The sequence below is a fragment of the Plodia interpunctella genome, chromosome 18, assembly GCF_027563975.2.
Source record: "Plodia interpunctella isolate USDA-ARS_2022_Savannah chromosome 18, ilPloInte3.2, whole genome shotgun sequence".
Taxonomy (NCBI): Eukaryota; Metazoa; Arthropoda; class Insecta; order Lepidoptera; family Pyralidae; genus Plodia; species Plodia interpunctella.
In genome coordinates this window covers 8,050,493-8,066,961 of record NC_071311.1, presented here as the reverse complement: position 1 = coordinate 8,066,961, position 16,469 = coordinate 8,050,493, and the positions used below count along the sequence as shown (strand labels likewise).

Here is a 16,469-nt window from a genome sequence, read left to right as displayed (position 1 = left end):
TCATAATTTGTAGCTTGGACATAGGACATACTACAACGAGAGCGAGGCCCCATTGCTCAATCGTGGCCCGTTGCGACGACACAGCACTGCCATCTATAAACAATTTAAACAACTTGTAATACTTTACGCCCGCTAAAGACTATCAGCAAAATGATTGGCGGATTAAGCATGCATTGCCATCTTTTCATTGCGATAAATAAGAGCTCTCGTGCAAATTACGCATTGTTCATTCCTTCGTGCGGGTATCTGAGTTCTGTGATAGTGTATATAGCCGACGTAGGTAACACACACTTTAAGTGGTGCCATCTTTGCATATTCTCTCGAACTAAGTATTTGCCATCATGGCAAATACTTAGTTCGAGAAATCAAATACTTAGATCATGGCCAGGTGCCATCTTTGCGATTTGGGTCGATTTTTTACCATTTGTAGAATATACTGCCAACTCCACAATTTCGGCGTACTCAAATAGATGCGGTGATAAATGAATGAACGTTGCTTAATTTGCATATTATTGTGAGCTTTTTTTTTACCAAACCCTCCTTTTCCGAAACGTAGTGTAGCTTAAGTATTTTTTTTATATTTTTCATGCCAGCTCCACGCTATCGCCGAATTCAGAGACATGCCGACGCGAACGCGAGATCATTGCGTAGTTAGTATACGAGTGTCTTTATTTACCGCAATTAAAAACCAGCAATTTATACCGAATCCGCCAAAGTTTGGCAAATTGTTCGACGACATTAGATTTAGCTGGAATTATCCAGACTGGAAATTTACCTAGTTTCATCGAACACGAGCACAGCATCCGTCAACATGAAATGAAACTTTTATAATATATTGCTCTGTATGTACTATATGTATATTTTGTAACACGTAACGTGATTTAGGTAAGTATTGTTATTTTTTATTTGTAATAAATGCATTTTACGAACTTACGAAAATTTTACTACTATTATTATAAATGCAAACGTTTGTGTGGATGTATATATGTATGTTTGTTACACTTTCACGTAAAATCCACTGGACGGATTGTTATGAAATTTACACCGGCAGAATATTATCTTGAATAACACACAAGGGTGATGATTACTCCAAAATTCCCATGGGAAGCCACGGGACACAGCTTGTAAGTACATAAATTAATATTAATACAAGAAACTAAAAAAGTAAAGGAATATTGTTTTAAAAGAAGTAGACAGAGGATGCAATAAAACATATGACTTATATAATTGGAGTATATTTTAATCTTTTATTCACAAAATAAATAAAAGAATACACGAATATCACACAGGTTAACACTATAACAATTTCAGTTATTTATAGATAAGAGACTAACACTTATATAAATCACATTTTGTTCATTTAAAACATTTCGAAATAAACTAATTTTATTTGTCTAGTTATTGAAAAAAATAATGAAACTCTCGTTAAACAAAGTTACTGCGTAACCTGACGCATTTATGAGTATTATATAAATTTAACCAAGAATTTCAGTCTTCTACATTTTAGATTCTAGTTTTTCCCACATAACATTTATTCTTCTATATCTTTATAATTTGTAACGTAAAGTTACACATATTTAAAAAATATATATTATTTGATTATGTAGTTTATATATTGCACATAACTAGATTCTAAAATTTCATACAATAACTAGACAACCATAATTAAAAGAATCTTGAAAACAAGAAAATGGTTTTGTTGACCTTAACAATGATGACATTTGACAGATCGATTAGCCAATGAAAAACTAGAAAAGAAATATTTGTGAATTGACTCGTAATAACATCCAATCACATCATCGCTATCTTTGTGTGCGTATTAAAGGCGACGCGACGTTTTGAATTCTTGTTTCCATGATTCCAATTTCGAAATGTAACTAATACTGGGTTTAAGTACTAAGGTCTTAGAATCTGTATGGCTTGTTGAAGCCAGCGGAGGCCTGGGCTCTAGAGTATTGTTGCTGTTGGAAGCCAGCAGCTGGTGCGTCGCCATATTTACCAGGGTTGTATTGACCTGAAATTAAAAAATAAATTTTAAATTTACGACGACAGATCATGCAATGTGATGAAGAATAGGACCACTTCATTCCGTCTCGTGGATGTCGTTCGACTCATTGATAAATAGCCTTTAGCAACAGCCGCATTCCCAAAGCGGGTTGGCGAAAGGGAGGCAACCAAATCTTCAAAATTTAAATGATTATTTTCACGCGGACCCCGGACCGCGCATCGGGCGCTATAGCCGAGAATGCGACCAGGACGCGAACCAACAGGGATAATTAAACAGAGACTTTACATCCTGATATGAGATCTGAAGACAATACAAACAATCCGTATACAGACTGTGAAAAAAACTAAATTCTCATATTTACTTCGGCCTCTAAAGTGTTGGTCAAACCATTCTCTGCATTGTTTTACAACAGAAGCTATTATATTCATTTCAATCTCAAAATAGCGTGGATTATCCTTAACAACATTCCTTTCACAAGATTCCGATCCAAAAGCAACACTATTATCTGAACAATAAAGTTTATGACGCACGCAAATAAATTCACATCTACTGGATCTCAAGATACTATTAATTCATGTGCTGTCGTTACAAAGGATTTGGAATTTTATGTCGTAAATAATAAAGAAGTATTGAATGTAATCTTATCTTAGTGCTCGGTTTCCCAAGCAAATTCAGAGTGAGGGGTCATTGTGAAACCTAAAAGGTCAGCTGTTTAATGTCCATAATATTGGACATATAAATCTAGAATCATTATCTAACTTGCTTGCTATATGTATATAATTATTTTATTACATTTATTGTTTCAGATCTTAAATTATTGATCGTATTGTGTAAGTTGCAATAAAATAAATCAACGCACAGAGACTTTTCCTTTCCGTAAATGTACCTATGTGTCATTTACTGAAAGGAAAAATCTGTACCTTTTTTATTTTAAATAGGCGCTGCTTGGTCTACTAACAATAATCTTGAAAGCAACGATATTTTCGGCTTGGATTTCATTAGTGTATAACGAAATGATTTTTTTTTTTTTGCCGATTATATTTCATTTATATTATTGGAAGCCCTCCGTGGCCTAAGGTCATCATGCCGGACTGCTTCACTGGAAGTCCCAAATTGATATATATGATATATGTAAATGTTATTGAATATAGCATCGTGGAGTTAGTATCCCATAACACTTTCGTAATCCATAAAAGTTTCGAACTTACTTTGGGGCTAGCTCAATCTGTGTGATTTGTCCTAATATATTTATTTTATTTATTTGTTTCTCTCATCTGAGCATTTTCTTGGTATTTGGAGCCCTGGCTCTCATTACTTATCAGAAAAGGCACTTAACAAAGGTATACAGGATGAAGTCAACGTTGGAACTAAAACAATGGCAGGCACAATAATGTGCACAACAAAATTCTGAATAAAGTCACAAGTAATACCTCAACTAATGCGTGAATACTAACAATACTCAATCACATGCTTCTAACTTTAGCACTTATAAATAATAACTTCTTCAACTCTACTCCAGTTTTTTGATCTGATTTAATCTGCGATAAATGCTAAAGTGAGCTTATATGTTCCTCTCCAAGCTTCTGTTCTAATGTAATCGATATTCGTGAAATATCGTTTACATTAGAACAGAAGCTTGGAGCATGGATGCAAGAAATCATTGGCGTTTAATCTCTGAAAGAATTCTGTCCCCGTGGTAAATTGATGCGGGCGAAGTCGCGGACCAAAGCTAGTAGATAATAAAGTAATATAATTAGTTACAAACGACATGCACTTCGTAATCACACAAAAATATTGTTTAACATTGTGGGTGGGGCGCATCACATTATACTAAGTGCATTCCTGAATTGTAGGTGTAATTTGTGGAGGCTACGCTTTGGCATATATAAGTTTATGAAATGGCGTGGGAATACGCCATAAAGTATCAGATTTGACTGCATTTATTGAATTAAATGAATTATAACGTATTGTAAGACCTGTATAAGATGCAGATAGCATAATATATAGATATCTGATTACAATCTGGAGCTTGTGGCTTTTTTCCATCAACAGATATAGATTTTTTTCGGCTTTATGTTCAATTAATAGATTTTATAGATTTAAACGCTTTTCAAATTATGCTTTTATGATATTCGAATGATAAAAAATTTTTTTTTACAAAAATGTCATTTTTGCCACAAGTTTAAAAATTATTCTGTGTCATACTGGTGTGGCTGTGAGGAAAAAAATTCGTCTGTCATACTGGTGTGACTAACTGGTGTGACAGCGAGTCGGCTCTCATTTTATTGTCGTCAAAGAGCATCTTATGGCATTTAGCGCCTGACAAAAAACTCATATCAGGTGCAGTTGAGAATTTTTCTTGTTTTGGCCGATCCGGGCTGCGTCATTAGGCCATGCTTATCATAATAACGCATTGTCATGGAAACTGAAGCGAGACGTGGGAGATTTCAACTCCGTAGGTCAACTGGAAGTAGGAGAAATTTAATATGCAAGATTTGATTACAGACAGACACCGGGATATTTGTAAGTAGTCGTAAAGTCATGTCAGATGCCTTTGGGCGACTTGAATAAAATCTGACACCAGTGACACACTCGATATGATGATGAAATTTGAGAATGTTATGATAATTCAATAGCTTACCATCATCAACGATACCGGCCGCTTCGTCTCTTGCGTTTTGTTCCAAGGCCTTCAGGATCTCCTCCGGTACAGGGGGGGGAGTGGGGATGTGCGCGCCCTGGGGCTGGAAGCCACCCTGACCAGCTGCATAGCTGATAGCGTAGACCTGACCATCATCGCCGGTGTATTGGAAGCCTCCTTGCGCTTCGATGCCATCCGCCTGAAAGACGAAAAGTTGTCGTTTCAGTGAGAATGTAGGTATATGATCACAGAAAATTTGATATATAATTGCATCAAATAAAGTATGACTAGTTTATTTGTTAGATAAATTAAAAAAAAAACCCGACTTTCAATATTCGTTTCGCTACAACATTTGAAAGGCGGAACAGATTTTTATGAAACATTGCTAATAACACTCAGGATAAAATTATCCATGACACAAAAAAAAACTAAATGCAAATCGGTTCATCCGTTTGGGACACAGACAGATACACAGATGCACAAACAGACATATACACTTATAACATCCCTCTTTTCGGGTCAGATTAAAAAAAAAGTTATCATTCTGTGCCACCTATAAGTTCTTCTTACGTGAGCAAAATGTCGGAAAGATTTTGTATAAGATGTATATTTTTTAATTGCATATTTGCGATATCGCGCCGAATTAGCTGTACGAAATTCCATAAATCAGGTGGAACAATAGTTTCCACCTAGCAAACCTAGAAGCCAAAACATTTTTCAATCTGTATGTTTGTTTGTACATTACGAAAACACGACTAAAGGAATTTTATGCGGTTTATATAACAAAAGGTCTAACTTAAAATCAGGCATATTTTTCATCGTGAGACGTTGCTTAGTACCAGAGATATCGCGATCGAAGCTGTGGGCAAAATCTAGTTTTAAATAAAGCTTGAAATACCAAATCAAATTAAGATAAATTAGAAAGGAACCATCTCATAGATCATCCTGTAGCATTGATCTACAATGTCAAAATTTATTGAATGTCAAACATACAACACTTGCCCTTTGCAACATATTATTATATTTGCCCTCTTGGCGCCGGCAATCATAGTATATGTAATAGCTATGATACATCATCGATCATAATTTTAGAGCAAATTGAAAATTTTCCGAAATTGGTATCGAGTTTATAAAGTCGAGTGTTTAACGAATATAAAATGCTTCTCGATTTTTTATTATCGATAATTTTGTTTAAGCAATATGCTAATAAATCTGATATTATTATATTTTTAACCGATACTTTCAATTTGCAACATGCACCGTGTCGAATTATCTCATAAATGTCAAAAGTTTGAGGAGGAGAGATAAGGAGATACGATATATTTACTGAGTCGCGTCGGGGCTTCGCTCCCGTGGGAACTTTGGGATAAAAGTAGGTACTTTTTACTGTCATTGGTCTTAATATTTCTTTCTCTTGTGTGAGGATTTTTCCCGGTACTTCATCAGCCATTGAGATTTATATGTTAATAGGTTTTCTCATTTATTATACTATAAGGTTCGTTTGCATAAGTCAATTTTGACCTGCGCAGAAGGCAAAGTACGTTTTGTCTAAGCGTCGGCAGCGCGCAGTTTAAAGTTAACGTCAAAGTTGACTGATGCACCCAACTGAATAACATAATAATAATAATAATTGACATCTGAATTTACAACTTAAAATGTATGTAAGATTTTAATTTTAACTACCTAGTAAGATTGCTTGATGTTGATGCATTGCAATGAGTTTGTAAATTTTTGATTTACAAAACTTATGATACTTTGATAAAAAGTTAAGTTCGATGGAATACGGTATACATTATCGTAAGATGAAACTAACTGGTTCAAAGTTGATGGTATCGTCTTATGGAGTTTCTGTGATATTTTTAACAAATTAATTTTATTAAGATTGAATAATGTTAAAGAAATTACATGTACATATGTATTATATAAAAAACTAAACCCATTCTTTCGAAAATACATCGCGCACCCTAACATAACGAAGTAGTAGGTGTTTAATTTTCGAATTTAAGTGCAAATTGACCCATCATGGAAAGCTTAGGAACATACCAAAAGTTTCAAAGTTTTGGTCACCGTTCACCGCGTCTGGCCTCAATTAATGATTAAATTACTGTATTGCGCACTTTATACTTTAAGTATTACAACACTTTTTTCGTGCTTTACCTACTATAAAACCTAATTTGTACTTTTTTTTGTTTTAAATATTGTACACGTCATATTATGCTTACTACCGTTTGCCTGTTACAAAGCATAACTCACTTTTTGTCAATCATAATCATATTATGAATCAATCGCAGAGGTTGGAGGTCATTAATTCTCTCTCACGTCTTTGCATGTACAGATCCGGTTGCGTAAAAAAACCTTAAAATTTTAAAGGTTCAGCTGTGATTTCACAACCGGCCGCCTGCCTGACGTCAACCCTCCATGGAAATGCTATTGTTGCCTTTGCGCGTTGTACGATATCCACGGGAGGATATGAAGTGGTCCTATTCTAGGGCAGGACCACGCGACACGCTTTCGTAATCCAAACTACAAAATTATCTTCTAGAAATTATTTTCTCAATTTGTTTCCGAAAAGACGAACTAGGCTAGTTTTTATTACACATTGTTTTAAGTAATATTTTGACGTCATTAAATGAATTTATTCACTCTTAAGTTGAGTAAAAAAATTTTAATTTTAATCTGAAGAATTAATCTTCTTCATATTTACATTTAATAATAAACACTTCTATATTAATTGAAAGGTTACATCAACGATATACGGCCTGTCCATTCTATCATTTATAAAGTTACCTACTTAGTCCAAGTTGGCATTTCTGGGTTGGGACTATTGCCCTTTAGACTGCAATGATCGGCTAGCCATAGGTCACAGTAGCATTGAAGAATGGGCCACTTTGTAGGTTACTTCTCACAGGCCAGTATAATGATTTTTTTTAACCCCCGACGCAAAAAGAGGGGTGCTATAAGTTTGACCGCTAAGTGTGTCTGCCTGTCTAAAGGTTTAGGGGTTTTAAACTGACCTGACCAAATTGAAATAATGGAGGCGATTGGCCAGCAGTGGGACACTTAAAAGTCTTAACTCGTAATAATAATAATTACATAACATTAAAACTCTCTAAAGGACCTTTACGTATTGGATCTTTATAGTATATAAGTGCCGTGAATCCCAAAAGGAGAAACAAAATAATAATAATTATGGTTTAATCCGAGTGAAGCCAGGATGGCCACCAGTTTAATACAAATTTATATAATAAATCACACGGTCCATAAATAATATCTACTAGTTACAAATCAAATTATATATGAATCGTTGCTTACGAATGGTAATATTATTTTAAAATACCTCGACATTTTATCATCTGATGAATTTTCATTAAAAACACATTGAATATCGTAACATAGCTAAATAAATGAGTACATTGACCTCTTAATATATTACGAAATTTTGATACTTTGATGCTTATTTTTCAATGAACATAACATCGTACAAAATTATACTATCAAGAACAAAATATAAAGCAAGTATATATGTCAATCTCTCCATATCAAAAATCGCATCAAGCTCTGTTTTAACTCATCCTCATATTCTCACATAGTTAATAGCATTCCCAAGAAAAATTGAAGTCAGGCCGATCATAAAATAATAGCCAAATAAGATTTATTTTTACGTCAAACTTGAGCATTAAAAAAATAAATATATTAGGACAAATCACACAGATTAAGCTAGCCCCAAAGTAATTTCGTGACTTGTGTTATGGGATACTAAGTCAACGATACTATATTTTATAACAAATTCTTATGTAGAAAAACATCCAAGACAAGAAAAGATCATTTTCCATCATGACCCGACCGGGTATTGAACCCGGGATCTCTCGGTACAGAGGCAAGGACTTTACCACTGCGCCACCGAGGTCGTCTACGGCATAACAGTCCTGACTAAAAGAGAAGATAAGAAAGAGAAAGACTTACTTCATGTCCTTGTTCCTCAGCCTTGATGCCGTTCTCAGTTTCGTAGTTGTATCTGAAGGAGTCTTCTTTGACGTCGGAGTCCAGGGCGATGATCCTGGCGTTCCTCTCGTACTGGGCTTGAGGGCGGTTGGACTGCTCAGGATATGAGCCAGCGAAGCCAGCGGCGGCAAAGCCGAAGAGTGCGGTGAAGAATACCTAGAGCATATGAAAGTATAATTAGATATATTCGTAATTTAATTTACTTAAACTATTCGTAAACATAGTCTATGTTTGGACTGGGTTTTTGAAGACAAAGTAAGATTCAAATTATATCGATATGTGTGTGTTAATTTTTAAAAAACATTCATTACTTTTTTCCGGCCTTTTCCCATATCAACATGGAGTCTGCTTTCCTAATAGGGTTCTCATGGCGTTTCGACCGCTGCGGCCGCGCTGTCATTACGATCAATTTTTTTGAGGAAGGAATCATTTCCAAAATCATTGATTCATAAAATTGACAATGTATATCTACTAAAATTATTTATTTCAGATAGCTATTATGATAAAACTTCACGTTGTGTTTGATTTTTACTAAAATATCGAATTACTCCTAGCTGATTTAATAATTTCAAAGATATATTACGCAGAGTGCGTTGGCGCATATAAACAGGAGATTTCTAGAAGTGTTCGTAATTCGAATCCCTCCGAATGCGTATCGAATTGCGACATTCTCGCGGTAGTGTTTCAAATTGATAGTAACATTACCGATGTATGTTGAAGGCTGGAAAATATGCCTTTTTGCGATGTATCTATATGTCAGTCAAGATTTGATACCAATTGGGTTTTTGAAGAATAACTCTTTTAGATCCATATAACTTTAAACGTATTTTTTTTATGCACTGTGGTACCAATAGTGACAAATTATGAAGAAAATCAAAACTTAAATGTAATTAATTGCAAACTCAATTGAAATCCAATCAATTAAAATTAAAAAATTAACGTTATATAAGCGATTCAATTTCGTCAATTTTATAAACTTTTTGTTAAACGTAAAATAAATATAGCGATGAATGTAAGTATTTATAATTTTTTTATAAATGAATGATAAATACCTAATAATGTTAAAGTTAATCAATATAATGTCCCGTATTTTATAGAACACGTAAATCTATTATTGATTGTTACACAACGATGCTATTATTCAAGACAATAAAGATCAGATGGAAGATTGCAGAATTGTTATTAAATGATAATTCGGAAAAAGTCTGAAGCTAAATTGACACCACAATGGAACACAACTGCGGAAGTGTCAATTTCTTTTATTGGAAAATGGATTTTGATTAATAGCTGAGACTACAGTCAAGTATATTTATAGTATTATGTATTGAAAAAATTTAATGTTATACACAATATGTAAGGTAGTTGCAGAAATTATTATATAAAGAAGACAAGGAAAGAAATAATGGGTAATAAAAGTTAATGAAAAATATATTATGAGAATAATTTTGATTTTATTTTTACTTCTAGTCAGAATTTTTTTTAATAGCATACGTTGGTCGAGAAAGTGGGTGGTTACCACATGATGGTAAGTGATCACCGCTGCCCTGAACAACTGTAACACCAGGGGATAGACGTGGATTTCGAATATCATTGAAAATAACAAAATAATTCTATTATCAATTGTTTAATTAATTTATGGCAAAGTGAATATCTTACAGATCGACAATTTCGATCACCGCGCCAAATATATACGCCATTCTATATCTTCACAACAATTAGAGCGGGTTGCACCAGCCAACTTTGACGATAACCTGAACCGGCGCACTACAACGACATTTTACATTAATAGGTAGGGTTAGCGTCAAAGTTGACTGGTGCAACTGAGGCTTAGATGACAGATTAAACACGCAATGTTTTACGTCATTCAGACTAAAGTTTCCCAAAGTACAAAGCTGAGATTAGCTGTCACCCACGCTAGCTATTGTTCTATAATTATGTAAATGATAGGTTACACACTGTGTATACACACACACATACCTAAAATTTGCCTAAATACTAGATAATAACTAAGTCTTGAAGGAGATGAAAGAGAGTGGCAAATTATTAAGCGTGGTTGTTTAATTTTTAACAATAAGGTTTGATGATTAAGTCTGTTTATATAAAAAAATGCAAGCGTTTTTGTTTTGTTAGGTTATGTCCGTTACCCAATTATGTTAATTGTAATTGAAAGACTTGCATTCCTATTAAGTCAATTCAGTGAAATCTTAAGTTAAAATAAAGAGAAAAAGAAGTAAATTTTAAATGGCTTCAGTGCTTTAAAAAAAGATTTTAATCAATATAAAATCAATTAGTAGAAAAAAAATACAAATAAAAATAATTTCTTTAATGAACGGCAATAACCATTGCTATGTACTTATAGATAATTAAGGACGACCAGATAGTCGATTATTGATTTTTTTTTCCAATAAACATAAATATTTATAGGTTATCTAGTAAAATTAACTATGAAATCTGAAGACCAACCAAATTAATTGTTTATAAATATATAAAAGGTATATGTTAGTGTATGTTTTAATATAAGAAAGTAATTAGAAATGTCACTTCACAAAATACCGATCTATATAATAAATAATATGAATAGACAAAAAAATAATCTCACCAACTGCATGTTGTAAAGTCTAAGGTGAGAACACGAATGTATAGACGGCCCGTCCCACCAGCTTTTATATACTTGAGTGGTTGTTACAAAATTCATTCTAGACATATTTAAGCCTTTTCCTGAATGTGTGAAGATCATCTAAAGCCAACTCAACACTGTCGCCGGACTCAGACGCGAATGCGTGAACAATGCGTAGTTAGTAATGTGTGTTTTTATTTACCGCAATGACGAACCAGCAATGTATACAGAAACCACCAAAGATTGGCAAAATTTTCGACGACAGTGTGAAGCCGGCATAAAGTTTTGCGGTTCGATGAAATGAGTTTTGGTATTTGAACATTTTGGCAAGTGTCAATTTCTATAAAGGTCATTGGTGTTAGGAGATGCTTAGTCATTTTGGATGTTTCGGCATTTATTTGATTAAAGATTTAACCTAGTTATCGATTTTTAAAACTAGTGACTTAATTTTTAAATAACGTGTCTCATTTGGTTAAACTTTTAAAAAATCACTGTCGAATTATTGACACGCAAATAATCCACTAAGCGAAAAGTGTAATGTCCTGAAAATTTTGAATTATTAAGTTGCTTTAGTGTAGTTACACGACATAGGATAAAAATACAAATATGTATGTATTTTTGTCGACAAATTATGCAACTAAAACCAGTTATAAATGTCACTTCCCGTGGAACCCGAACCCACAACCTCTAAAATATAAAAACAATCTACTCAACCGTTTTAAATATAACTTTTAATTTTGAATACTTGTCCAAAGAGCCGATTGGCATGAAATCGCGCTTAATATAAAATGATTTGTAGCGGTGGTGGTCCACCTGTGATCGAAAGGTCCCAGGTTCGAATCCTACTGGTGCACGATCAGTTTGTATCCAATCTGACTCATGTTTAGTAGTTTTCACTACCACTTGCTTACGGTGAAGGAAAACATCGTCAGGAAACCTGTGCTCCAGTTGATAATTTATCACCTATTGTGTGAAATGGAGAAGAAAATGACAAACTACTCTATGAGAGTCGTGTATGTTTCATTCCACTTAATGACCACGACCCTCAGCCATGTGGAATACGACTGTAAGGAATGGAGAAAAACGGAAAAAATCTGAGGCCAAGATATACTTTTGAATACACGATTTTCTATAATATACAAATCTTAAATTGTAATTAAATATTCAAACATTAAGAAATTAGGCCTTCACTATTTCTCACAAACATATGGAAAAGTTTATTTATGTTAATGTATCAAGCTACATTATATATAGGGATGGTCAATGCTGACACGAATCAAATATAGAAACCAGATATAGTTATACCGGAGGCAATACAGAACATATCGCCTTTCTTTCTCATATATTTGGTTGCGTTCGCGGCTGTTACGCTGTGAAGCCCGGGGACGCAAATATTTACCTTTAAATGTGAAAAATGTTAAAAAATAAGTTGAAGATACGACTGTGGTCCCGCCCTAAACTAGTACCACTCCAAATCCTCCTGCGGATATCTTACGAGCTACAATTAAAGGACACATTGCCCTAAAAACTGATAGGCAACAATGGTATTCCCAAAAGGTAAACATCAGGCAGGCGGTGGTAAAATCATCAAAATTTTCAAACTTCTACGATTGTTTAAAAACAAACCCTTGGTTTTGGGGCTTCACAGCTCTGAATATAATTATTACAACTTTTCTCGATCAACTTATGTATACAATCGATCGATATTTTCAACAAGCGGCCCGTCCGGGCTTTGCTCGGGTGAAACCATTATACCACTAAATCTTCATCCGGTAGTATGTAAGTTTATAGTGTTCATACAGACAGATGCGACAGAGGGACTAATTTTTATAATTTGTTAACGTTAAAAATGTACAGTTTCTTCAAACCCAGCAATAAAAACTATTTCAACAACCACATCAAAAATATTACATAGGTAATAAAACCATTAAGAGCTAGAACTAATAGATGTACTAACATTTTTTAAAGGTCACCTTTGTTTAAAGGTTATTACGAAGATCAAGGGCTCGAGGTTGGAGGTCACAAATTCTTAGTCTTTGTTATCGTGATTAGGATGATATTAAAACTATTGCGATGTCTCAATCAACAGAACTATTAGAATGTAATTGTAGGAGTTTCAAATAATTCTATAAAAATGTCATTTTTAACACAAGCTTTTATTGTTGTCAAAGAGATCTCTTATTGCATTCAATGTGCGACAAAATGTCCCTTCATGTCCGTGCAGTGAACCGTTGAGGAGTTATCACGTCTGGAGCCGTTCATGGTTGCACCATCAGGTCATGCTTATCATAATAATGCATTGTCATGGAAACTGAAGCGACGTGGGAAATATCAACTCTGTAGGTCAACTGGAAGTAGGAGAAATCTAACTTGCAAGATTTGATTACAGACATACAACGGGACAGGTGAAACTAAAAAAAAATAATAAATATAAGCTTGTAACAAATTATGTCGTCCAATATATTTGCTGTTGTTACCTTTAAATACATATTTTACATGTAAATCACATAGAAGGAAGTAAAAAGTAGCTCTTAGTTATCATGCAAAAACTAAATTTGCTAAAGGTCAATATGTCTCGCAATCTTCTCCACTGTACAATAAAATTCATGAGAACCACGATTTTTATCCCCTACGACTACGTGAAGTCAAAATTATGGTGTCAATTTGGTTAAAAAAATTTAGTTGTCATCAGATAGAAATGTTAATTAAAATTGCTGTTTAAAATTTCTTAAATATTATTGATAATGTTTTTATAAATGTAATTATGTAAACGTAACATGTTCATTCTTAACTTAGTCTGTAATGTGTTTATGTACCGTATATTAAGAAGGAGGCAGGTCTGCCTGGCACAGGCATTTTTTGCCCAATAGGCAGCCCTCACACTTGTGTTGTTAAAACACATTTGGCTAATGAAATAAAGCTTTTCTCTGTTATTTAATTTATTATATTTGCTCGTGAAATTACCAGCCCTAAAATAAAATGTCGTCTGATCTGATCGTCGATTACTTAATTACAGTTACGAGTAATCTATATTAATTCATTAGCTGAACCGTATAACCCTGTGTATTAATTATGAATCTGTTAGTGCCACGCCAAGATGAGCCAAGCGAAGCGCAAGGGCACTAGCTACCTTTTCACGAAACGTTTCGTCGTTTTTTTTTGAACTATCATAACTTTGGTTTGAATGATGCTATGTAGTCAAAATTTTCAAGACAGAATTCCATCAGTACAATCATTAAATGTACAAAGTTTGAATGTCGCAGCTAATTAATACCTTAGATTTTATTAATGTATAAAATTTGTTTTACCATACACACGTGTGTAATTAAGTATAGCATAAGTATTTTGTAATCATTGATGACCACTCGGTGACCGTGAATTGTGGATCTTGTATAGATTATGTCGAAGTAGCTTTTGCCCGTAGCACCGCCCGCGTGAAATTCCTGAACAAGTTCTTTTTTCCGGGATTATTCCTTCCTATATGTATGAAAACTTAGAATGAATGGTTGAGTGTAAATAGAGCGTGAAGAGGTAACAAACAAACATACTTTCACAACTTTATAATAAATAAATATATATTTATATTAGGACAAATCACACAGATTGAGCCCAGAATAGCCCTAAAGTTAGAGACTTGTGTTATGGGATACTAACTCAACGATACTATATTTTATAATAAATACATATATAGATAAACATCCAAGACCCGGGCCAATCAGAAAAAGATCATTTTCCATCATGACCCGACCGGGTTCGAATCCGAGACCTCTCGGTTCAGAGGCAAGCACTTTATCACTGCGCCACCAAAGTCGTCGACTTCGAATTATACTTCTAATCCATAATTTAATAATAGTTTTTCAAAACTGTCTAAATTTAAATAAATAAACAAATATATACGGACAAATCACACAGATTGAGCTAGCCCCAAAGTAAGTTCGAAACTTGTGTTATGAGATACTAACTCAACGATATTATATTTTATAACAAATACATATATAGATAAACATACAAGACCCGGGCCAATCAGAAAAGATCATTTTCCATCATGACCCGACCGGGGATCGAACCCGGGACCTCTCGGTTCGGAGGCAAGCACTTTACCACTGCGCCATCGAGGTCGTCAATAAATTTACCTCCACAGTGGACAATAAAAATTGCAATCTCGCCGATATTACCGCGCCATAGAGGTTCATGAAGGGTAACTTGATGTTCTGTTGACTGTACAGACAGAGCCTACTTACAGTTTTATTGTATGTATAGTTATAGATATTCGTATTTTTGTATCATCCCTTGGATATTGTACGAGGTGCAATCAAGTAAACTTGAGAACATTTGAACATTTAAGTCACTTAAAAGTGAATCCTAGTATCTTATGTCTATAATTATTACACGACTAATTTGGAATGAACATTAAATAAGTTATATAAATTGGTACATGCCATGTCTGTAATTCGGACGTATATAAACCTCCTAGAACGAATGTCCTTGATTGGGCGTATTGAGGTATGCAGGTTTGTTCCGTTTTGTAACAGTAATTTAAATAATAATTATTATTATTAAAACGTTTATATATTCTTCACAGAATGTTATTAAGCAAAGTAATTAAAAACACCTTGATACTACTAGGTATGACTTCGCATTGTCTTGTGAGGAGTCTAGTTCCTGAAATAGGTCCAAAAGGACCTGTGCTACAGGTAACTAGGCCCCTCCCTTGGCATACATGGTGACAGGTAAGTATAACTATAGTTTGCTTCAGTAAACTTATACTATATATATAATCGTTAAATTTTATTTATATAATTTAATACATCGTTCAGTGAAAAGATCTTAGCTAGGTACTAAATAAACTAAATAAATGTGATTTCTTCATTGAGCTATCCTATAAAACTTGTCTCGAACGTGTTTTGGGGCTAACTCAAATTGAGTGGTTTGTCTGTATTGACAGTAGACTGTAGTGAGCCAGAAGTTTGTACCTGAAAAATATCAAATAATTCAAAATATATTATTCACTTAAACATCGTCTTAAAATGTAACTAAAATATGATTTAACAAAAAAAATGTGATTTTTTAAGTGAAAACTTTTTAGCGGCGTTGTGCAACTTTTGTGATGGGTAAAAAATGTTTTAACTCCCGTCAGGACACGTGATCGAAAATTCGTAAGACGTCAAATGTGCACAACGTTAATACTCAACTTTTCACTT

At 34.0% G+C, this 16,469-nt stretch overlaps 1 protein-coding gene and 1 non-coding gene across 2 annotated transcripts; both read right to left on the bottom strand.

Moving 5' to 3' along the window:
- Positions 1-1,219: 1,219 nt before the first annotated feature.
- Positions 1,220-11,368, bottom strand: LOC128677752 (cuticle protein 3-like). The gene is made up of 4 exons (XM_053758824.1): positions 11,251-11,368; positions 8,613-8,807; positions 4,650-4,848; positions 1,220-2,014 (listed from the first exon to the last, which is right to left on the bottom strand). Exons 1-4 carry the CDS (start codon positions 11,353-11,355, stop codon positions 1,905-1,907), a joined length of 609 nt encoding a protein of 202 aa, XP_053614799.1. The 5' UTR covers positions 11,356-11,368; the 3' UTR covers positions 1,220-1,904.
- A 3,946-nt stretch (positions 11,369-15,314) lies between these two features.
- TRNAR-CCG (transfer RNA arginine (anticodon CCG)) lies at positions 15,315-15,387 on the bottom strand. Its single transcript has one exon. It is a non-coding gene; the product is annotated as a tRNA-Arg (tRNA).
- Between the last annotated feature and the right edge of the window lie 1,082 nt (positions 15,388-16,469).

Excerpts from the sequence above, each read along its gene's own strand:
- LOC128677752 (XM_053758824.1), bottom strand. The coding sequence starts at position 11,355 with ATGTCTAGAATGAATTTTGTAACAACCACTCAAGTATATAAAAGCTGG. Across the intron at positions 8,808-11,250 it reads GACTTTACAACATGCAGTTG|GTATTCTTCACCGCACTCTT; the intron begins GTGAGATTATTT and ends CATATGCTCTAG. Across the intron at positions 2,015-4,649 it reads GGCCGGTATCGTTGATGATG|GTCAATACAACCCTGGTAAA; the intron begins GTAAGCTATTGA and ends TTTTAATTTCAG.